At 46.3% G+C, this 24,050-nt stretch overlaps 1 protein-coding gene across 1 annotated transcript; it reads right to left on the bottom strand.

Annotated features, from left to right (window-relative positions):
• Positions 1–1,969: 1,969 nt before the first annotated feature.
• DBH (dopamine beta-hydroxylase) lies at positions 1,970–23,099 on the bottom strand. The gene is made up of 12 exons (XM_072124685.1): positions 22,764–23,099; positions 22,446–22,592; positions 21,554–21,814; positions 18,164–18,340; positions 17,906–18,008; positions 13,657–13,823; positions 7,732–7,875; positions 7,424–7,462; positions 5,712–5,771; positions 5,146–5,273; positions 4,570–4,729; positions 1,970–2,499 (listed from the first exon to the last, which is right to left on the bottom strand). The coding sequence occupies exons 1-12, from the start codon at positions 23,097–23,099 to the stop codon at positions 2,368–2,370; spliced, it is 1,854 nt and encodes a 617-aa protein (XP_071980786.1). The 3' UTR covers positions 1,970–2,367.
• Between the last annotated feature and the right edge of the window lie 951 nt (positions 23,100–24,050).

Here is a 24,050-nt window from a genome sequence, read left to right as displayed (position 1 = left end):
AATAACAACAATAGCACCAAATCCGTAAGGAGCCGAGAATGAGCCCCCCGTGCTCTGCCGCTGAGATAAACCTTACCTCACACCTGACTAAATATATTCTCCTCATGATCTGACTCTGGGAAAGCTGGATTATAATCAATATGGCCGCCGATGGGGTCATTATTCAGCTTTTGTAGCGTCCTGAATGATAATTTTGTCTAATGACATAGTAATGCTTCACCCCACGGCCATGTCTATAACCACCATTAAAGGGGATGTTAGAATATTTGGGAGTCCTGTACCCCAGAGATGACATCCAGCTTTCTAAAGGCCATTAAAGCAGGTAGGTGCCTTCTAAGGTGACCTCACAAAGACCGAGCCTCAAATATCACATCTCCTTAAAATAACCAGAGCTAAGCTGCAGTACCGCATACAACCTATAGTCATGCGTGGCGCTACTTCCAGAATAAAAGCAGCGATGGACAACCCCTTTAAGTCTATTCTCCTTTTTTATCCCCTGCAGTTCTGACTGCATATATATCACAGTAGTTAGGACCACTCCATGACTCTGCTGTCATATTGGTGAAGCAGGGGGCACTGGATGAGCAGTGTTTGATGATAAGATGGAAAACACATATGATAATGATAAGATGAATATGCAATTGCCCTAATGAGATTCAGCAGGCGCACCTGTAGTCTATGGGGGGAATAGCTCCTTGAAGGGGATGTGGTTGGCATTGGTCGCCCACTCAGTGACAAGCCAAGGCCGCAACGTTATGGAAGCTCCCGATATTTGCACAGTTTAACCTTTCCAGGACTCATTAGCCGTTCAGTGAAATCCCGGGAGGGCAGTGCCCGTCTCTAGTGCCAGATGCTGCCGCTTCATATTCATGTACAAGAGAAAGTTACAAACAATATGGAGATTTCTCTCCCCGGATTGCAGGCGGATATGATAAAGACTTCACTGAAGTTTTCCTTTTCTTCTGAGACAGCACCGACTCTATCTCCTAATTCCCCCCATTAATATGTAAACTGATGGCAATGCCGAAATACACTGTGCAGCCCATAGTGTTAGGATTTGGCCCTAAAGAGCTGTGTCACCAGGAATGTAGTATAGAAGTGTCCTCACACTGCGGTGCTCTTAGCTCTCTGCAATGAGCTTCTCCACAGCCCCTGCTGGCAAATTTCATTTAATTATTGATTAACGTACAACATCAAATAAAGTGTCCTATCTGCAGTTAGCATGTTATAGAGCAGCAGGAGCGGAGCAGGTTATATGTAATGTCCTATATGCAGGTAGCATGTTATAAAGCAGGAAGAGCTGAGCAGATAGTACTTGGTATTCTATCTTCAGGCGTTATGTTATAGAGCAGGAGGTGCTGAGCACATTATACATAGTTTCCTATCTTCAGGCAGCATGTTATAGAGCAGGACTAGCTGAGAAGACTGTACATAGAGTCCTATCAGCGGGCAGCATGTTATAGAGCAGGATGAGCTAAGTAGATTGTACATAGTGTCCTATCTGAAGGCAGCATGTTATAGAGCAGGAGGAGCTGAGCAGATTGTATATTGTGTCCTATCTGCAGGCAGCATGTTATAGAGCAGGAAGAGCTGAGCAGATTATATATTGTGTCCTATCTGCAGGCAGCATGTTATAGAGCAGAAGGAGCTGAGTGGATTGTACATAGTGTCCTATCTGCAAGCAGCATGTTATAGAGCAGAAGGAGCTGAGTGGATTGTACATAGTGTCCTATCTGCAGGCAGCATGTTATAGAGCAGGAGGAGCTGAGCAGATTGTATATTGTGTCCTATCTGCAGGCAGCAAGTTATAGAGCAGGAGGAGCTGAGCAGATTGTATATTGTGTCCTATCTGCAGGCAGCATGTTATAGAGCAGGAGGAGCTGAGTGGATTGTACATAGTGTCCTATCTGCAGGCTTGCATCTCTTCCTACTCCACAGTGTTAGTCCATCTCACAAGAAAAGAAAAGACTTAAAATAATACAATTTTATTTATCACAATTTATTTTCTTACCACTGCTGCCAGCGCTGCCTCCGACTGACATTATCCTGTACTGTTCACAATAAATGTCTTATAAATCTGATATTTCGTGAAGCGAGGGACAGGCAGCGATGTCAGACCTCCTGTCGGGTACAGTGGGAAGAGGACGACAATTTGGCAGATGGTAAAATCGAAGAGATACATGTCCTATAAACGTCATCACATACTATGCAGTCACATGCTTCTATATCTATTATATATTCCCCAAATCCTAATCCGCTCCTCATCTTTCCAAAAATATAAGATCTTTTGTCATGAAAATACTTTACAGACCGGCATCAGCCGTATGATACATGAAGGAAAGACCATGTTGCAGATTAGTTTCCTCACTAGTTTCCCATGTTCTTTATCCTCACGATGGCCGGTCCTGCAGATACAGGGTCCTCCTGGGCTGGGCAGCCGGGCGAGGGGGGTGACAAGGCTTGTTTAATGACTGGTAATGGCTGCCTCTCCCAGTCACCCTGTAAAAGATGATACAAAATGAAAGGTGCTGCCCTAAATCTGTCCCCATTTCATCAGTTACAGTCCCAAAGACCACTAATAGGGGAGGACTAGAAGACTAGTAGTACAAATATCATCCTCTAAGATGAACACACTCCCCTCCCAGTGATGTGATTGGGCAAACCCATTGATCCGCCCCCAAGGATCCCTTTCATGGTCGCTTAGTGTCCTCTCTTTGGTCACTCCCTGCTCAAGTTATATCCCATCATCCAATGGAAGGTGCATGAGCTTGAAGATGCCCATCATCCTGGGAACGTATCCTACTTCCTAATACACTCCTGCGTTCCTGACCCCTGACTTGTTCTATGACTCCATCCCTGAATCTCAAGCCTTAACTGCGGTTTATCCCTGCTTACAGGGGTTTTTTCCACGAAGACAAGTTAGGCCCGTCGAACCTTTCGTTTTCGCGATCTGCGGGGGGCGCAGCATGTGTCATGGTTTATTTTTTTCATTGGTGTATATTTGAGACATTTGGAAGGTCTTTTCTGCACTTTTATGTATGATCATGTTTTTTTTTTCTTGTGATACATGTTCAGTTTTTCCTATCCTGGCAGGTGCAACTTTTGGCTCCTTTTTGAGACTTTTTGATGCAAAGGTCTCAAATCCACAGGGACACAAGCCACGTGAGGGTATATGCAGGACACTGGGCAGTGGGCTTCATCTTTAAGCACCCTAGTCACACCCCAGCAAAAACGACAGCAAAAGTCGCAGTGAAAAGTCGTAAAAACAACAAAAGTCACAAAAATGAGACAATTTAACTAGCAGAACTAAAGATACATGTCCCCCAGTGGGTCCACATCCCACAGCCAGGAGAGAGGTAACACTGGGAGTATCCATACCCTGCTCAGAGGCCCCGCCTGACCACCACCACGGGGCCCCCTCTTCTAGCTATGTCACTGCTAGTACTACGTGTATGATATCTATATTTATTTTGGGGTCAGTCACCCAGTAAATCCCCGCAGCGATTTTCAATAGACTTTCTTTCCTCCTTCGTTCTGCTCCATCCAGCACGAAATCTGTCATTCAATTTCCTACAAACACCTTCCCGCAGAGCGGAGAGAAAGAGGCCCCATATAAAACCGCGCTTCTATTCTACGGCAGAGCGCTGAGAGATTGCACCCCCTCCTTGGAGCGGCGGGGGCGGGTGGGGGGGTGCCTCGTGTTTATTCCATCTCACTAGCAGCGTGGGTGAGCAGCACATTAGTAGTGTTTATCCCAAAAAGATTACTTGTTCCTTCCCCGTGGGAAAACATTTCACCTTCGTTCGGAGTGAAAACAAAGCGGCATTCACCGGCAAACGCAGAAAAGTGCAGTATAGGACCGCGCCGCGCTCAGATTAGGGAATTATAGGTTTGCGTGTCTCACGGTCTGAAATATGAGGGGATTCAGCAGCCCGATCCTGCGGTACCGCTATAGGTAATTGTATTCTTCAGCGCTTTTCACGAAACGTGTGGGACGCCGGGAAACGCTGCATTCACCGCAGAATCGGGGGAAACACTGACTAAAGCGCACTGGAACTTGAATGTGATACCCCCCACCCCCACCCCCTGATCCAGTGACGTAAATAGAAGCTGATGGGCCCCAGTGCAAAGTCTGTGTCAGGCCCCCGACTATAATGTATGGTTTATAGTACTAGTCTTCTCATATGGGAAAGTGACACCATAAGGGCCCCCTAAACTTCTTGGGCCCAGGTGCGATCGCAAACCTCTGCACCCCCTAAAGTTATGGCCCTGCCCTCATCTTTGATGTTCATTATTTGCACTATTTCTTATATGGGGGGTCTCTACGGGGGGGGGGGGGTGAAGTATGAAGTAAAGGGACATGGGTGTTAGTGCCTTATGGTTCTCTAGTTCTTAAAGGGGTTTTATCATAATTGACATTTATTCCCTACCCTGGACACATGGCCCCCCAACATCCTCATGTCATTTGTGACAAAGCCTCCCCCCTAGTCTGGGTCTGTAAATATACTTTAGTCTATGTATCCTAAAATATTCCACCATTTTTGCTCCCAATTCTTCTGTGACACTTACCGGGAACCTCACAGCGGAGGATTTGTTACAATGCATGGAGATAGGAGAGTAACTATATAAGGAGTCCAGGACTTGGCTGGTGAAGGAATTCCATGGCACCTCGTTGAATTGTTGGGTGACAGCTGACTGCGGACATGTGCAGACCTCATCTCCGCTGAACCTATGGAAGAGCAGCTGTTACTGGAGGGAGCCATGTCCTGTATGCTACTACAATAGGGTCTGTGTGCTGTGCCTGACCCATGACCTGTCACAAGTGTAAAACTCACATAAGAGGCAGCTGTATGATGGGGGGCACTTATTTTTGGGAGGGTAATTGCACCATAGTGTAAACAGATTCTGGCAATTGTTATGCTGAATTATTTATATCCTGCAGTCTAGGGGGCGCTGTAGGATACAGAGTCAGTTGTACCGACTGACTTGGGGCTTCAGCTGCAGGGACAATTCTCTTTAGTTATTATCACAGTACAGGACTGGTCACTGTCCCCACCCGCTCCTCTTCTGCGGGTGCCATCAATCCTGTAATCTGATTGGTTGGTGTCATAGCCCCGCCCCTGAAGATCCATTTATCTTGCTCACCTGTTCACAAGGTTGAAGTATTTCTTTAGATATCCGGGATCGACGTGGCTCTTGCACAGTTCCAGCTCAGTGCGGGGGTAATAATGTATATAGTTCACACACATCTCATCTGTGATGCTGAACCCACCCTATGGAAAACATAATAACTTATAATTTATCTAGCGCACACAGATTACGCAGCATATACATGTATTACAGTCCCTTTATCTATTTCATTAGACACTATGTACAGTATTATTTGGGTAGTAAAGTGTTTTGTTATTTATGTACTATATCGTAGTATTATATATTTAGGGAACTGTATAGCATTATTATTTAGGAACTATATGGGCAATGTACAGTATAGTGCTGTTACATATGTATTATGTGGGTTTTACAGTCGTAGGTACAATATGGCCACTTTTCCCCACCACTTTAATAAGGAATAACCCAAGAAGAGATAGATCGGTGATCCCCAACCGTAATGTTGCCCTATCTTCCATATAAAAGGATCACAGAGTGAATGGATCCTAAAGATGTAATGCAACGCCTGGGGAGATCCACAGGAGGCGCTACATGGCCCTTACCACTGTCACTCGGGTTCTGTCCTCTGTGTTGTAGGAGCATCTTGTCACCAGCAAATCCCCCTGGGAGGCCAAATACACAACATGTTAGTCACTACATCTCTGCATGAGGCACAACTATAACTATGATACCACCTACCTGATACCTAACAGAGGCAGGGCCGCCACTAGGAAGTCTGGGGCCCCTGACTGGCAAATTTTGTGGGCCGTCCAGCCCTATGTACACAGGGGGAGGAGGGTTTTCTGTGACTTGGGGCCACTTCTACTTGGGGTCCCCTGAACACAGTCACAGTAACCCCCCCCCCCCTTCCTGATGGCAGCCCTGAACAACAGGTATCTGAATACTGGGATCCTCAGTGATCCTCAATGATCAAGAGAATGGGGTCCATTGAACCCCACAGATTAAAGTTGCTGATCCCGCATGCTATGAGACAGAAGTACAGTACAGAGGAGAATAGAGCAGCCATTCATTTGAGGGTACAAAGGTTCCTAATTTCTTGATAACTAGGGTCTCAAAGGTCATGCCCTCACCAATAACCAGTGTAAATAGAGATCAGGTGCAATACCACATCCAACCTGTAACCATTTGTTGTGCTGTTTCTTAAAATACTCAGTACCCCTTTAACTACTCATCAAAATTGGACCTGTCACCATTAAACAGCTGCATAACACCTCATGTGACCCGACCTACAAAGGCTTATGGCAACAAAATCAGCTGTTATAGCTGCTATGTAATGTAATATGGCTTAAAGGGGACCTGTCACCAACTAGAAAAGTAAACTTCCGGCGATTGCCACTGTGCTCCTTATTAATTTGGGGTTAGTTTTTTCAAAATTCGGCCAGCCGTTCAAAAGATATCGCCCCCAGAAGTTTGAATAGGAATTAATGCCTACTAGCTAAGGAGGCGTGACCTTTATATTCTCTGAGGGTGTGTCTGTGTCAGGGTACAGCCCCCTTTGCTAGTAGGTGCTAATTCACATATAAACTTCTTGAGGCCATATCTCCTGAACACGGTGACGGATTTAGAAAAAACAAACACCAAATTGATCGGGGGGGGGGGGGGGGGGGCCTCGATGGGAGGGTGATCTTCCAGCATTTTGTACTTTAAGACAGGTCTCCTTTAAAGCAATATTACAGTAAATATTAGCTATTATAGCTGATTTGTGCCATCATAACTCTCTGTGGGCCAAAGATCTGTCATCCATCCTGGTTCCTGTATACGTAGCACTTTCCCAGCGCTTACACTGTGGTGACCTTGGTTCTGCAGCACACACAGGCCATTACATGGAGAGATGAGGGAGCGCGTTCCACGCATAAGTGGTATTGACTTCTGGAAAAGCCGGGAACAATCTGATTAATAGATTCATAAAAAAATAACTTCCCCCGATCCTGAACTGTGCAGGCGGCTGGAACTAGTGGATGAGGTTGAAGGTTAATGAGAGGAAACATCACTCGGAATTAAGACTGACTACAGGGAGAAGGATCGGGGATTAGTAAAGTAGCAAAGTTATTGACCTGAGGTCGGTCGAGACTTTAAAGAACAACTCCGACCACTGCTGATATCAAAGAGGAGTCCGATTTACTCATCTCAGATGTCAATTTGGGGAGTTACCTGAAGTGAGATTGTGCTGCAATACCATTACAGCCTGTGGACAAGAGTGGCGCTGTGATTTTTATTATTTCAGGTTTCCAGATGAATTCTGAAATCCACTTACCGGTAAAACATGGACGTGTTTCTTAAGCATCCGAATCTCCTGTGGACAGAAATAACAAAAAAATTCATCATGGACACTCTGCACATTGCATCTTCCATAATGCAACACAGCAGTGCATTATATTACATACACTACAGGTGCGGCACCAGCAGGGGGCACCATGCAGATACAAAGCTACCAACAGATGGTGGCACAATTTTATTGCACTATAGCCGCACCTCACCTTGGTGACCGATGGATGGGGTCATTGGGTGGGTCATTTGGCTTCACCTACCTGTATGGACACTCCAGTTTTGTATATTTCTCACCTGAAAGTGTGGGCTGAAGTGTTTATCCTGATTGACGATTGCGATCTCCTTCCCGTCCCGCACCATCACGGTGGTCACGCTCCGCCCCGTCAGATGTGTGTGCAGCTGAGAGGCAAATATGTGAATCCCCTCCGATGGAAGAGCCTGCGACACACAGCACATGGATGTATCATATATGACCGGTACCAGCAAATGTGGGGCCAGTATCCAAAACAGGGGTCAAAAAGTGACCTGGAAACTACTGGCCTCAAATCCAAAGAGTTTCTTGGAGATTCTAATGGGATACCACAGGGGTAAGTATTGTCGGGGGTCACAGCTACCAATGGGATACCACAGGGGTCAGTATTGGAAGGGTCATAGTTTTCAGTGGGCTACCACAAGGGTCAGTATTGGAAGGGTTACAGGTACCTGTGGGCTACAACAATGGTCAGTATTGGAAGGGTGACAGTTATGAGAGGGGTACCACAAGGGTCAGTGTTGGAAGGGTTACAGTTACCTGTGGGCTACAACAAGGGTCAGTATTGGAAGGGTGACAGTTATGAGAGGGGTACCACAAGGGTCAGTATTGTAAGGGTTACAGTAATCAGAGGGGTACCACAAGGGTCAGTGTTGGAAGGATGACAGTTATCAGAGGGGTACCACAAGGGTCAGTATTGTAAGGGTTACAGTAATCAGAGGGGTACCACAAGGGTCAGTATTGGAAGGGTGACAGTTATCAGAGGGGTACCACAAGGGTCAGTATTGTAAGGGTTACAGTAATCAGAGGGGTACCACAAGGGTCAGTATTGTAAGGGTGACAGTTATCAGAGGGGTACCACAAGGGTCAGTATTGTAAGGGTTACAGTAATCAGAGGGGTACCACAAGGGTCAGTATTGTGAGGGTGACAGTAATCAGAGGGGTACCACAAGGGTCAGTATGGTAAGGGTTACAGTAATCAGAGGGGTACCACAAGGGTCAGTATTGTAAGGGTTACAGTAATCAGAGGGGTACCACAAGGGTCAGTATTGTGAGGGTTACAGTAATCAGAGGGGTACCACAAGGGTCAGTATTGTAAGGGTTACAGTAATCAGAGGGGTACCACAAGGGTCAGTATTGTGAGGGTTACAGTAATCAGAGGGGTACCACAAGGGTCAGTATTGTAAGGGTTACAGTAATCAGAGGGGTACCACAAGGGTCAGTATTGTGAGGGTTACAGTAATCAGAGGGGTACCACAAGGGTCAGTATTGGAAGGGTGACAGTTATCAGAGGGGTACCACAAGGGTCAGTATTGTAAGGGTTACAGTAATCAGAGGGGTACCACAAGGGTCAGTATTGGAAGGGTGACAGTTATCAGAGGGGTACCACAAGGGTCAGTATTGTAAGGGTTACAGTAATCAGAGGGGTACCACAAGGGTCAGTATTGTGAGGGTGACAGTAATCAGAGGGGTACCACAAGGGTCAGTATGGTAAGGGTTACAGTAATCAGAGGGGTACCACAAGGGTCAGTATTGTAAGGGTTACAGTAATCAGAGGGGTACCACAAGGGTCAGTATTGTGAGGGTTACAGTAATCAGAGGGGTACCACAAGGGTCAGTATTGTAAGGGTTACAGTAATCAGAGGGGTACCACAAGGGTCAGTATTGTGAGGGTTACAGTAATCAGAGGGGTACCACAAGGGTCAGTATTGGAAGGGTGACAGTTATCAGAGGGGTACCACAAGGGTCAGTATTGTAAGGGTTACAGTAATCAGAGGGGTACCACAAGGGTCAGTATTGGAAGGGTGACAGTTATCAGAGGGGTACCACAAGGGTCAGTATTGTAAGGGTTACAGTAATCAGAGGGGTACCACAAGGGTCAGTATTGTGAGGGTGACAGTAATCAGAGGGGTACCACAAGGGTCAGTATGGTAAGGGTTACAGTAATCAGAGGGGTACCACAAGGGTCAGTATTGTAAGGGTTACAGTAATCAGAGGGGTACCACAAGGGTCAGTATTGTGAGGGTTACAGTAATCAGAGGGGTACCACAAGGGTCAGTATTGTAAGGGTTACAGTAATCAGAGGGGTACCACAAGGGTCAGTATTGTGAGGGTTACAGTAATCAGAGGGGTACCATAGGGAACAGCCCTTAAAAAGGTTACAGTTACCAGTCGGAAAACAGGAGTTGGTACTGGAGCAGTGACTGTTACCTATGGGGAACCACAGGAGTCACAGTTACCAGTTGGTTAAATACTTGACCAGTATTGGATGGGTGACAGTTACCAATATGGAACTACAGGGGTCAGTATTTATTACTGTTACCAGTGGGTTAATACCTGGGTCAGTAGCGGCAGGGTCACAGCTACCAGTGGGGTACCACAGAAGTCAGTATTGGAAGGCATGGGAGGAGTAGCTGTTATCAGTGAGGTATCATATATCTGATAGATATGTCCTTGGAGAGGGAGTACAGAGCGGGATACATACTAAACTCTGTAAAGTAATCGCCATCAAGGTGTGACCATTCAGGTCATGGGGTGGATTAGTGTACAAGGACAAGTTGCCCATCAATGTCTGATATCATTAGATATTTGGAGTTATGGACAGACAGAGGGCCTCCTCACGAACTTGAGGGGCCCCTTGATAACCGCTGCACCCCATAACCCCTCCCCCTCCCCCATGACGGCTCTATACACCTGCATATAATACATTAATTCAAAGAAAAATTATCTTTGAAATTGTTGTTTTCTCGCAGCTCCTTAATAATTTATCCATCCCGGCTTCATGTAAATGTCTGTTCTGCATGAGAGGACGGGAGGCCAAGGAAGATACGGGAGCTCTCCTTCCAGAAAATCATCTATCTATCTCATATCTATCTATCTATCTATCTATCTATCTATCTATTTCTATCTATCTATCTATCTATCTATCTATCTCATATCTATCTATCTATCTATCATCTATCTATGTCATATCTATCTATCTCATATCTATATCTATCTATCTATCTCATATCTATATCTATCTATCTCATATCTATATCTATCTATCTATCTATCTCATATCTATCTATCTATCTATCTATCTATCTATCTATCTCATATCTATATCTATCTATCTATCTCCTATCTATCTATCTATCTATCTATCTCATATCTATCTATCTATCTATCTCATATCTATCTATCTATCTATCTATCTCATATCTATATCTATCTATCTATCTCCTATCTATCTATCTATCTATCTATCTCATATCTATCTATCTATCTATCTCATATCTATCTATCTACAATCTTTTCTACCTTAGAACCTTCTAATGACAGTTTTCCTTCTTTCTTTATATGTTGTGTCTTCGGATACTTGTGGATGGTCTTAGATTGTTATTTTTAGTGTCACAGTATATATATAGTATACAGTGTGGTATATACAGTGCTCCGCAGGCCACAATATCCATGTCTTGGCCCCCGGAGTTAGAAGCCATTGTAGCCGGGATGAGTGGTGGTCCCCAGGTGTGGTCCTGGCAGGACATTAGTGACGAGTCAGTGCGTCCGCCTCCTGACCCTCCGCGATACATGACATGTGAATAATTCATAGACACCTCCAGTCTACCTTGAAGGAATGTGTTGAGTTAATGTCTGGATGACATAATTGTCTGTAAAGAGTCTGTAAGGACAACAAGTTCAGGTCCTCCAGCCTAGAGATGAGACATCATGGTCCCCGGTGGATGGATTGTCCTGTGGGGCCAGGCAGCAGAGCCGGGTGTCCTGTCACTGGGATAGATCTCTAGTAGAGATGAGCGAACATGCTCGTCCGAGCTTGATGCTCGGTCGAGCATTAGGGTACTCGAGACGGCTCGTTGCTCGGACGAGTATTTCCCCTGCTCGAGATCGAGCATTTAATTAAAAAAAACACAGTGAAGAACAATGAAGAATAGAATAAAAACAGTGAACACAGGATCATTTAAGATAAAAACACAGTGCAGAACACAGTGCAGAATAGATTACAGATGTTCGGCACATCTGCTTACTTGTCGGGAGATACGCGCGGAACGGCGCGAACAAAATAGCATGTGAAGAACAATATATATGTGTGAAGAACACATTGCAGATGTATTTAAACATCTGCAATGTGTTCTTCACACACATATATATTGTTCTTCACATGCTATTTTGTTCGCGCCGTTCCGCTCGTATCTCCCGACAAGTAAGCAGATGTGCCGAACATCTGTAATCTATTCTGCACTGTGTTCTGCACTGTGTTTTTATCTTAAATGATCCTGTGTTCACTGTGTTCACTGTGTTCACTGTTTTTATTCTATTCTTCACTGTTCTTTACATCTGCTAACTTGTCGGGAGATAATATACGCGCGGAACAGTGAAGAATAGATCGCAGATGTTTGCAAATTATCAGAAGACATTATTTTTCAATTAAATAACACATTTTATTCCTGAACCATGGTCCCTTTGAAAAATGCTCGGGTCTCCCATTGACTTCAATGGGGCTCGTTACTCGAAACGAGCACTCGAGCATCTGGAAATGTTCGGCTCGAGTAACGAGCACCCGAGCATTTTAGTGCTCGCTCATCTCTAATCTCTAGTGATCGCCTGGAATCTCTGCTCTTTTCTCTATGGCACTCCCGCAGGTGAAGTAGGGTATTACACATTTTCCATTAACCCTGGATGTGCTTGGTCCTCTATAACACTTAGCAATGCGTCAGGAAGAGCCCCAAATATTATCTTATTATTTCATCAGACTCATCCTACAATTGGGGGGCAGGGGACTAAGATGCTCAGAATGCACTGCCTGTATGGTAGCAGCTTGTGGGGTGTGTGGAGCATGGGGGTATGTATGACAGCAGCTTGTGGTGTGTGTGGAGCATCATATCCTGTCTGTCTCCATTATTAATTGTTACAGGGATTTTTTTCCTGTTCTGTAAATTCTATCACAGAAGTAACAAATAGCAGACGCCGGATTAAGTGCGGATCAAAGCTTCGTCTCAGCGAAGCAGAAGCAAGAAGAGAGCAGCCGCCATCCTCCGAGTCTTCCCTGACAGCCTGCAATCCCACACTTCCAGGCGAGCGGAGGGGGCGCCGTTAACCCTCTGTATGCACAATATACACTGGAAGTAGTACTGTGCGTACACTAGAAGTAGTACTGTGCATACACCAGAGGTAGTACTGTGCATACACCAGAAGTAGTACTGTGCATACACCAGAAGTAGTACTGTGCATACACTAGAAGTAGTACTGTGCATACACCAGAAGTAGTACTGTGAATACACCGGAAGTAGTACTGTGCATACACTGGAAGTAGCACTGTGAATACACCGGAAGTAGTACTGTGCATACACTGGAAGTAGCACTGTGAATACACCGTAAGTAGTACTGTGCATACACTGGAAGTAGCACTGTGCATACACTAGAAGTAGTACTGTGAATACACCGGAAGTAGTACTGTGCATACACCGGAAGTAGTAATGTGCATACACTAGAAGTAGCACTGTGAATACACCAGAAGTAGTACTGTGCATACACTGGAAGTAACACTGTGAATACACCGGAAGTAGTACTGTGCATACACTGGAAGTAGTACTGTGCATACACTGGAAGTAGCACTGTGAATACACCGGAAGTAGTACTGTGCATACACTAGAAGTAGTACTGTGCATACACCGGAAGTAGTACTGTGCATACACCGGAAGTAGTACTGTGCATACACCGGAAGTAGCACTGTGAATACACCGGAAGTAGCACTGTGCATACACTAGAAGTAGTACTGTGCATACACCGGAAGTAGTACTGTGCGTACCCTGTAGGGTAGTACTGTGCAAAACAGATGAACTATAATTGGGTTCCTAGTGGGGTGCAGCCTCCTCATTGATGGAGCAGACTTGATATAACACAACCTCCAGTTTATTCCGGGTGATCCCAGCTATAGCGCCCTCTGTCTTCCCCCACAGGATACTCACCATGTCTGTGCACTTCTCTGTACAATATCCGCTGAGTGTGAATTCTCTCTGATGAGGGGGGATGGCCATTACTGGGGTGTACACCAGACCAAGCTCCATGATCCCTGCGTCATATCTCCGCAGTGATGGCGTGTAATGGAGGCGGATACCGGAAGAGTCCCGGAGACCTGGGGACAAGCCAGAGAAGAGGTTTATACTACTGTACCCCAAGTATCAGTATCCCTGGACCCCAAGTATCATAAGCCCTGTGCCCCAAGTATCACTGCCCTGAACACTGAGTGTTAATGCTCTGTACCGCAAGTGTTACTGCCCTGTACCCCAAGTATCACTACCCTGAACACTGAGTGTTAAAGCTCTGTACCCCAAGTATCACTACCCTGTACCCCAAGTATCACTACCCTGTACCCCAAGTTATACTGCCCTGTGCCCCAAGTATCACTACCCTGTACCCCAAGTATCACTACCCTGTACCCCAAGTTTTACTGCCCTGTGCCCCAAGTATCACTGCCCTGTACCCCAAGTATAACTACCCTGTACCCCAAGTCAAGTATTGTACTGTACACCAAATGTTACTGCCCTGTACACCAAGTGTCACTGTTCAATACCCCTAGTGTCACTGTTCTATACACTGTTTATCACTGTCCTGTACCCCAACTGTCATATTACTGTACAACAAGGATCACTGCTCTGTACCCCAAGTATCAATGTCCTGTACCCTGACTGTTGCATCCCTGTACCCCAACTGTGATATTGCCGTACAACAAGTATTACTGCCTTGTACCCTGATTATTACTGCCCTGCACCCTAAGGGTCCCTGCTCTGTACCCCAAGTGACACTCTATAACAAATATCAATCCCCTGTACCCCGAGTGTTACTGCCCCGTACACCACGTGACAATGCCCTGTACCCTAAATGTTAATCATTGTAATGTACCCCAAATATTACTGGCCCATACTCCAATTGTCACCTGGGCTTGTACACCCAGTGTCACTGCCCCATGTACCAAATGTTATTGTGCTGTACCCCAAGTGTAAATTCCCTGTTAGAAAGTCCTTTTCCTGCCCCCCAGGTGTCTGTGTATGCCCCACATACATCTCCTGTAGATGCCCTGAAGCCATTGGCAGGCGCTGAGCCTCCAGAACTGAACCCATTACTAGCGTTCAGTAATTGGGGCAGGTTGGCGCTGATCTGTGCCCCTTCTGCTCAGGCTGTGGGCACCAGTCCTGGCATTGTACGGCACACAGGACAGATACCAGCAGTCCGCTCCTTTGCCTTTGTTCTATAAAGTTGAACTTTCCTGTAACCATGGTCTATAAATACAGCGCGGGGGGCAGCGGTGCCAGGAGCAGATTGTGTGGAGTGGGCAGTGGGCAGCGATGTGCTGGGTATTATCCGCCATGTGTCAGTGAGACAGCCGGGCACATACATGGCACACACCGCACTGACGCCTTCCATATCAATCTGATAATGAGGTTCTGCCCGGGGGCAATGATAATTAGCATTAGGTTGGCAGTCATTGTATAGTGATGGGAGGTACGAGACCCTCTCGCATTAACCCCTCACCTGCTGCCTAAGCAGGAGTGACTGTGGAGCCCCCTGTGTCGCTGTGTGGTGGGGTGCACAGTGTTGCTAGGGATCTCCGCACAGCTATTTATATCCTATCATATCACAAGGATCTTATCTAACACTTCATTGAGGTTTTGGGGTACAATGTGTATTTATTAGTAAAATTGGTTATTTTCATTCATTCTAAAGAAAAAAGCAACAGCGCTGACAATGGTTTAGAGCATCCTGGTGTCTATGACAGGAAGGTGAGATGATCTGCAGGAGGTACGTGCAATTAGGGGTCAGATGAGAAACGAACTGCAAAGTATAAGTGAGATTGGGAAGGGGGGGAGAGATGAGATGATCTGCAGAGGGAAAGTAAGAGAATGATCTGCATGTTACATGTCAGATGTGGGGGGGTGAGAGATGAGATGATCTGCAGGAGGTATGTGCGATTAGGGGTTAGATGAGAAACGAACTGCAAAGTATAAGTGAGATTGGGAAGGGGGGAGAGATGAGATGATCTGCAGAGGGAAAGTAAGAGAATGATCTGCATGTTATATGTCACATGGGGGGATGAGAGATGAGATGATCTGCAGAGGCTGGCAGCTAACAGATAAGATTATCTGCAGGATAATGGGAGACCTGAGGGTAAAGGTGAAATGGGCCAAAATCCTAAATTCAAGCGGGACCTAATCTGACCTGAACTTGTGTCTGTTATGACAGATATGATATAGCGGCAATTGAGTTGGGAGTCGTGGGACTAACTGGAGGGGTGCGATGTCCAATACTAACTCTAATGTCCAGGATCTGCTCTAAAATGAAAGGCCTTCTTGGTATAGATGGTTGTAGTGATTATGTCCCCTTATGGTGTAACCCAAACCTCCCAGATGTGTTTAAGCTGGAGGGGTTTTCTCCCTGGGACAGGAAAGGGATATGGTTCCTGTCACAAGTACTAGATGGAGAGGGCCTGAAATCACACAAAATGATGAGGAAGACTCCCATCACCACACATCATCTACTGAAGTTTGTGGTGGCAGACGGCACAAATATGGGTGTCATCAGGGTGGCATGGTGGCTGGGGGTTAGCACTACAGCCTTGCAGTGCTGGGGTCCTGGGTTCTAATCCCATCCAGGTCAACATCTGCAAAGAGTTTGTATGTTCTCTCCGTGTTGGTGTGGGTTTCCTCCGGGTCCTCCGGTTTCCTCACACACTCCAAAAACATAGTGATAGGTCGTTTAGATTGTGAGCCCCATGGGGACATGGACCAATTTGCCATGCTTTGTGCAGCTCTGAGTAATCTAATCTCAGTCATCTATATAGAAGAATATTTAAAGGGTCGTCCGCTATCTATTAAGGGATGGTGGGAGGAAGATTTGGGCGCTATATATGATGAGCAGTGGGAGGAAGTCTTGGAGACTGTCCCTTTACTCTCACCCTCAGATTAATTTTTTACATAGAGTTTATCACTTTATAAGACAGGTATTCGTCTGTTTTCTAATTGCCCTCGGTGCTCAATCCCAAACTGCTACATATGATGTGGGAGTGTAGATGCCTGGGCAGTTTTTGGAAGGAAGTGTTACAGGTGATCAGAACAATCCTGTCCCTTGACCTTGAGCCGGACCCTAAGGTTATGTTTGTTGGGTTTTATAGAAACAGATGATGTAGATAGTGTAACCAAACAGTGTATTCAAAAGTTTCTATATCTGTCTCGCAAAGCTATCGCTGGTAAGTGAATCCAAAGCCCCCCCCCATAAGGTCCATAACATCATTAGGCCTGAGTGGGGAGTTGTACTTGAAACGGAAGTGTCCAAAGAAGTTTGAGAAATTATGTAATCTGCGAGGGAGGCTAAGCTACCGACTGTCTACCTTGGGCCCTTGACTATTGAATATGAAATATTATGTTGGGGATCAGTTACTATAAATGTGTGCACTTATTTATGGGGATTGCCTTACCTTGGACTCATAAACTTATGCCTATGTTATTGTCCTAATGTCAGGCCTGCAAAGTTTCGGGGTGATGGGAGTGATGAAAAAAAAAAAAAAAGAAATGAGATGATCTGCACAGTGATGAGACTGGAAAGTTAGAGATGAGATGATCTGCAGCCATGTGGAGGGGTAGAGATCATGTATACTTCTGGCTATATGTGAGATTGGAGGGATAAATATAAAAAATGATCTGCAGATTAGTTGTCATTCAAAAAAACTGATGAGACATGAAATGATCTGTATAAGATTAGTGAGACTTTGGGGTCAGAGATGCAATGGTCTGCAGGTAGGGTCGGCTCCAGGTTTCAGTAGGCCCCTGGGGGACAGCGCCTCAGTGGGCCCCTTTGCAGTGAACTCATGTGGCAGCATTAAAAATTCAGAAACTAAAACTCTATCCTGTTCCCTAAAATATTCCATAGTTTATCATCCCAAACAGCCCCCCCCCCCCCACACACACCCTATCAATTTATTAGATACAGCCCCCCTCACCTCCATGGATTCCTTATATACAGCCTTATGTGCCCCCCCCCCCCCAGCAGCTCTGGGCCCCAGCACTTGCCCAGGTATGCCCAGTGTTGCGCCGGCCCTGTCTGCAGGTTTTACAAACCTGGACAAGAAGAGATTTCATGATCTGCAGACTATATATGAGACTAGAGAAGTGATGGTCTGCAGACTAGTAGGAGATAGGTCTTCATTCACACACATAGAAATACCTTTTAGCTCCAGAGGATTGTGGTAATGAACCTCTAGTCGCAGGAAGCGAGAAGACCTGGGACCCCCAAAGGCGAGGCCGACCTCATCCGGATAGTAAAATGCCTGGAATAGAGAGCCATGGTACAGGGGAATGAGCGCAGCTCTGAAGTACTAATGTGCAGAATTGTGCCCTAAGCTTTGTGTCTCACTAGAGAAGAAGAGCTTAGCTATGGCACAAGGTAAGTCACACCACATATATAACAAACTCTCATACCCACCTTTGCCCCCATTGCCCAGGCGGCCAGGACGTGTCTGCAGTAGTTCAGCCTCTGTGGTTTCATCTTCGAGTCACAAGGACCACTATAATGAGGGAAGGTGTCATAGTCCTCCGAGCACTGGAAGACCTCAATGTGATGGACGATAGCTTCATGTCCCCTCGTAATGACCGGCTCATACTACAGATAGGGAAGAAGGGCTACACATCAGAATAGTGAGTGCAGCTCTGGAGTATAATACAGGATGTAACTCAGGATCAGTACAGGATGAGTAATGTCATGTATGTACACAGTGACTGCACCAGCAGCAGAATAGTGAGTGCAGCTCTGGAGTATAATACAGGATGTAACTCAGGATCAGTACAGGATAAGTATTGTCATGTATGTACACAGTGACTGCACCAGCAGCAGAATAGTGAGTGCAGCTCTGGGGTATAATACAGGATGTAACTCAGGGTCAGTACAGGATAAGTAATGTCATGTATGTACACAGTGACTGCACCAGCAGCAGAATAGTGAGTGCAGCTCTGGAGTATAATACAGGATGTAACTCAGGGTCAGTACAGGATAAGTAATGTCATGTATGTACACAGTGACTGCACCAGCAGCAGAATAGTGAGTGCAGCTCTGGAGTATAATACAGGATGTAACTCAGGATCAGTACAGGATAAGTAATGTCATGTATGTACACAGTGACTGCACCAGCAGCAGAATAGTGAGTGCAGCTCTGGAGTATAATACAGGATGTAACTCAGGATCAGTGCAGGATGAGTAATGTCATGTATGTACACAGTGACTGCACCAGCAGAATAGTGAGTGCAGCTCTGGAGTGTAATGCAGGATGTAACTCAGGATCAGTACAGGATAAGTAATGTCATGTATGTACACAGTAACTGCACCAGCAGCAGTATAGTGAGTGCAGCTCTGGAGTGTAATGCAGGATGTAACTCAGGATCACTACAGGATAAGTAATGTCATGTATGTACACAGTGACTGCACCAGCAGCAGAATAGTGAGTGCAGCTCTGGGGTATAATACAGGATGTAACTCAGGATCAGTACAGGATAAGTAATGTCATGTATGTACACAGTGACTGCACCAGCAGCAGAATAGTGAGTGCAGCTCTGGAGTATAATACAGGATGTAACTCAGGATCAGTGCAGGATGAGTAATGTCATGTATGTACACAGTGACTGCACCAGCAGAATAGTGAGTGCAGCTCTGGAGTGTAATGCAGGATGTAACTCAGGATCAGTACAGGATAAGTAATGTCATGTATGTACACAGTGACTGCACCAGCAGCAGTATAGTGAGTGCAGCTCTGGAGTGTAATGCAGGATGTAACTCAGGATCACTACAGGATAAGTAATGCCATGTATGTACACAGTGACTGCACCAGCAGCAGAATAGTGAGTGCAGCTCTGGAGTGTAATGCAGGATGTAACTCAGGATCACTACAGGATAAGTAATGCCATGTAATGTCAATGCGACGCGTTGTCCGACGAGAATTCACTAAGATTGTGCATCCAAGTTCCTGCAGGTGTCGCTGCTGCGCTGAGGTCCGCCGGAGTTCACCTTCTTCTTCCTGGTGCATGTAAGTGCTTGATCTTGCGACACAAATCCTTTTTTAAATTCTGTGGTTTGGCCGAATCCGTCGGGTTCTCCGACGTCCACGCCCCCCCGATTTCTGTCGTGTGAAAGCCGGCGCCGATACGCCACAATCCGATCGTGTGCGCCAAAATCCCGGGGCAATTCGGCGCAAAACGGAAATATTCGGGAAACCCAACGAAAGTGCAGCGTTCGGACCCTTAGTAAATGAGCCCCAGTGACTGCACCAGCAGCAGAATAGGGAGTGCAGCTCATTGCACCATTTAGCATGTGGTATCTAAGGGGGCTTTATGTTGTTGGGGGGTCTCGTGCCACTAGGTAGATGCTGTATCTCCCTGGTGCGGGGGACTCTGTTGGTATTTTTCATACTTGCACATTGTGCAGAATACACAGAAGCGGCTGTCACCCAGCAGGGTGCAATTTTCTAATCTGGAAATGCCTAAGGATGTGTCTATTCTCTGAGAGGGGAATTTTCTTCCCTATCCTTTCATCATGGCGTGGGCTCCTCTGCCGGGATGGGGCTCCTGCTTGACAGGAATCAGGAGGATGACATCTCCCATTCTGCCTGATAATTACCAGAGTAATTACAATTCAGTGTCAACTGCGAGAACTGGGAGAGGACTGGGCTCCGGCTCCGGCGCCTGTCACATTTATCCTGTGGCAAAGCCTAATTTTATATAACATTGGAGGCGCAGATTTCTAGAGGCGCAGCACGGGCAATGATTATACAAGGTGGCGACAACTCATCTGCATTTCCAGGATGCAGGAACGTAAACCCCTTTCATAAAAGCAGAAAGAAAAATTATCTACCCCCTCCCAGCTGTTACCTAAGTACTATAGGGAACCTGAACGTGTAAGCTGCATGTTATAGAGCAGGAGGGGCTGAGGAGATTGTACTTAGTGTCCTATCTGCAGGCAGCAGGTTATAGAGCAGGAGACGCTGAGCACATTGTACATAGTGTCCTATCTGCAGGCAGCATGTTATAGAGCAGGAGGGGCTGGGCACATTGTACATAGTGTCCTATCTGCAGGCAGTATGTTATAGAGCAGGAGGGGCTCATCACATTGTACATAGAGTCCTATCTGCCGGCAGCATGTTATAGAGCAGGAGGGGCTCATCACATTGTACATAGAGTCCTATCTCCCGGCAGCATGTTATAGAGCAGGAGGGGCTCATCACATTGTACATAGTGTCCTATCTGCAGGCAGTATGCTATAGAGCAGGAGGAGCTAAGCAGATTGTACATAGTGTCCTAACTGCAGGCAGCATGTTATAGAGCAGGGGGAGCTGAGCACATTGTACATAGTGTCCTATCTGCAGGCAGCATGTTGTAGAGCAGGAGGATCTGGGCACATTGTACATAGTGTCCTATCTGCAGGCAGTATGTTATAGAGCAGGAGGGGCTCATCACATTGTACATAGAGTCCTATCTGCCGGCAGCATGTTATAGAGCAGGAGGAGCTGAGCACATTGTACATAGTGTCCTAACTGCAGGCAGTATGTTATAGAGCAGGAGAGGCTCATCACATTGTACATAGTGTCCTATCTGCAGGCAGTATGCTATAGAGCAGGAGGAGCTAAGCAGATTGTGTATAGAGTCCTATGAACAGGCAGCATGTTATAGAGCAGGAGGAGCTGAGCACATTGTACATAGTGTCCGACCTGCAGCCAGCATGTTATAGAGCAGGAGGAGCTGAGCAGATTGTTTATAGTGTCCTTACTGCAGACAGTATGTTATAGAGCAGGAGCGATCTTCTATGACTATATAGTAAAGCTTGTCTTACCATGACTATGTGATGCTTAGGGAAGTCCTCCGGCAGCTCGGTGATATAACACCAATAAGTCGTCTCTTGATCCGGAATAACAACATCTGGGGCTCGGACATCCATGGTAATCACATCCTTGGGGAGGTGGGGGGATGTGAGGACCTCTGGTTTCAGGAGTTGCACCCGCTGGAGTCCTCGGTGGAGGGAGGAGATATTGATAGCAGACAAGGACTGGAATGGCTTCTCCAGCAGAGCATAGACCAGGTGCACTGTCCCATCCTGGAGGGAGAAGGGATGAGCATGGATGTTACACCTATAGATTATTACCTTGCTGACTGGTGCCCCCTAATGACAGGGCATACCCAAATAATGGATTTCATATATGTATATGGTATAAATAAGAGAAAGGTGCTCTGCAGCAAGGACTCCATCCGGAACATGACCTTGGGTTACTTACTGTTTCTGGCCATCTGTCAGGTGCATGTCCTTTCCTCCTTCAATATCATCCCTTATGGAACATGCGCAATTTAAAGGGCAACCTGATGTCATCCCTGGCAACACCTATTTATAAAGGAAACCTTCCGCCACAGGGAGATACCCTAAGCCCAGCAATTACCTACTCCAGGACTACTCTGAGAGGTAGTGCCCTGGTCCAGAACCTTGTACCGGGGTTAAAGGGTGAAAACCAATGGGGTCACTTATGTCGGTAAGAGTAGCCCTAAGCCAAACAGGACAGGGGGCACAGAGGTTACAGCACTTCCATAACCCTTCCGTAAACCCAGCTTCCCATCACCTGCGTTATAAGATAGGGGACGTGACCGAGGAGTGGCCCCCCTCTCTCCTAGGACCCCATAGTAGCCACATGTCTGGCATGTATACTACAGATGCTCTTGTATCAGGTGTACGGCACCTCTATCAGGTAGTCATTGGGATCGCAGGTAGTGAACGGCCTCCGGAAGACAAGATAGAGCCCCTCAGGCGTCTGCTGTGCTGACAGTAGCTGGTAGTCCTGGTGGGAATCAATGTGTAGACGTCCGTTCTCGTCGCTCCAGGCATCCTGAAAATGGAGTAAGCGCAGGTCACACAGCGCACAGACGTTTAGCAGAGTTGAGTTTGTCATAGGTTTGCTGCGACATCTGTAGACTAGAGATAAGTTTTTAACTTTATCTCCCACTAATTACTAATCCTAAAATCCTACATCTCGGGTTTAGGGGACATAATTACTTACTCCAAAATAAGAGCTCATGCCATCGCTCCACAGGACAGCCATGTCGGCGCCCTCGAACTCTCCCCGATCTGACATGCCAAATATCATTCCAAATTTTAGGTTTTTGATCAGAATCTGGAAATTCACCACTTTTTCGGAGTAGCTAACGTTCCAGGAGAGCTGGAGGGAACCCTCGGGGTCCAGGGGGACGGTGTATGGGAAGAAGGTGGCTACCGGGGTGGTGTCGTGTTGAGCCACCATAGACAAGACCAGTACCAAGCCGATCATGGTGAAGTAGATGGGCACCACGGTTGCGATCTTCAGGTGGGAGAAGGTGCAGGGTCTCCGGGCAGCCATGTCAGTGTGTGAGGAGCAGGAGGCGGCCGCATGGATGGGGACTTTTATACCTCGTCTCTCCTCCGCAGGTTGGGTCAGCAAAGGTCTATAATCACATTTAGTGGCTTGCAAATCTCATTGAGCTGAGTGCCCTGGGGTCATGTGGTCCTCATTGGCTGCCACAGACTAATGGGCCCTAATTGGACTTGTCCATGCAGCTATTAACAGACTTTCAATACCTGCTACGTCTCCGAATGACAAGCGCTGCCAAATCTGATGTCCAGCCCTGGCACGTCAGCCCTTGGTGCCCCTTTAAATGGAATAAACACTACACTGCAAGATATGACAGGGGGTGCCAACTTTATAAGGGTATGGGATCACCACCGATCGGGTGTTCCTGCAGCGCCACCTCTGGCGATATTAGAAATTACACATGATCCGCTGAAGCCTCCAAAGAAAAAAAGTAGTAGTCTTTGTAGTCGCTGCCCATCTTCACAATGTCTGTCCACCCCATCAGTCTCGTAGGTCATGTACCCCTGATTTCACGCTTCATGGCCAGAATCGTAACAGTATAGTCCCAAATTCTATAACTATCAGGAATGGGCTGATGAAATCCAACATGCCCGATCCTCTAACATCTCTGCTTAATCATAAGACAGCAATCAATACCTATCAAATTTCTCTTTATTATGTAATTATTAACCTTTCCCAGTCCATTTAGTATCCAGTTGGGAGGATCCAATACTGGAACAACTCGTCAAGACTCGGTTAATCAGAAAACCCCATTTTATTTATCTAGGATTAGATGTGTGAGATGTCTTGGCGTTACCCTATGTGAACGGAACAGAAGGACTGTGGGTTCTGCCTTTCCATTGACTTCTGTGTATAGCATACGCTCCAAGCTGTTTCCTGTGATCCAAACACAAGTAACTATTTGTCCTAAAAACCCAACCTGCCAATTTCTAGAGGGGA

This window comes from Engystomops pustulosus, chromosome 9 (assembly GCF_040894005.1).
Source record: "Engystomops pustulosus chromosome 9, aEngPut4.maternal, whole genome shotgun sequence".
Lineage (NCBI taxonomy): Eukaryota > Metazoa > Chordata > Amphibia > Anura > Leptodactylidae > Engystomops > Engystomops pustulosus.
The sequence above is the reverse complement of the archived record's forward strand: the minus strand, read 5'-3'. Positions and strand labels throughout refer to the sequence as shown.

Excerpts from the sequence above, each read along its gene's own strand:
- DBH (XM_072124685.1), bottom strand. The coding sequence starts at position 23,099 with ATGGCTGCCCGGAGACCCTGCACCTTCTCCCACCTGAAGATCGCAACC. Across the intron at positions 21,815-22,445 it reads CCAATGACTACCTGATAGAG|GATGGGACAGTGCACCTGGT; the intron begins GTGCCGTACACC and ends TTCTCCCTCCAG. Across the intron at positions 5,772-7,423 it reads AACACGTCCATGTTTTACCG|GGGGATTTGCTGGTGACAAG; the intron begins GTAAGTGGATTT and ends TTGGCCTCCCAG.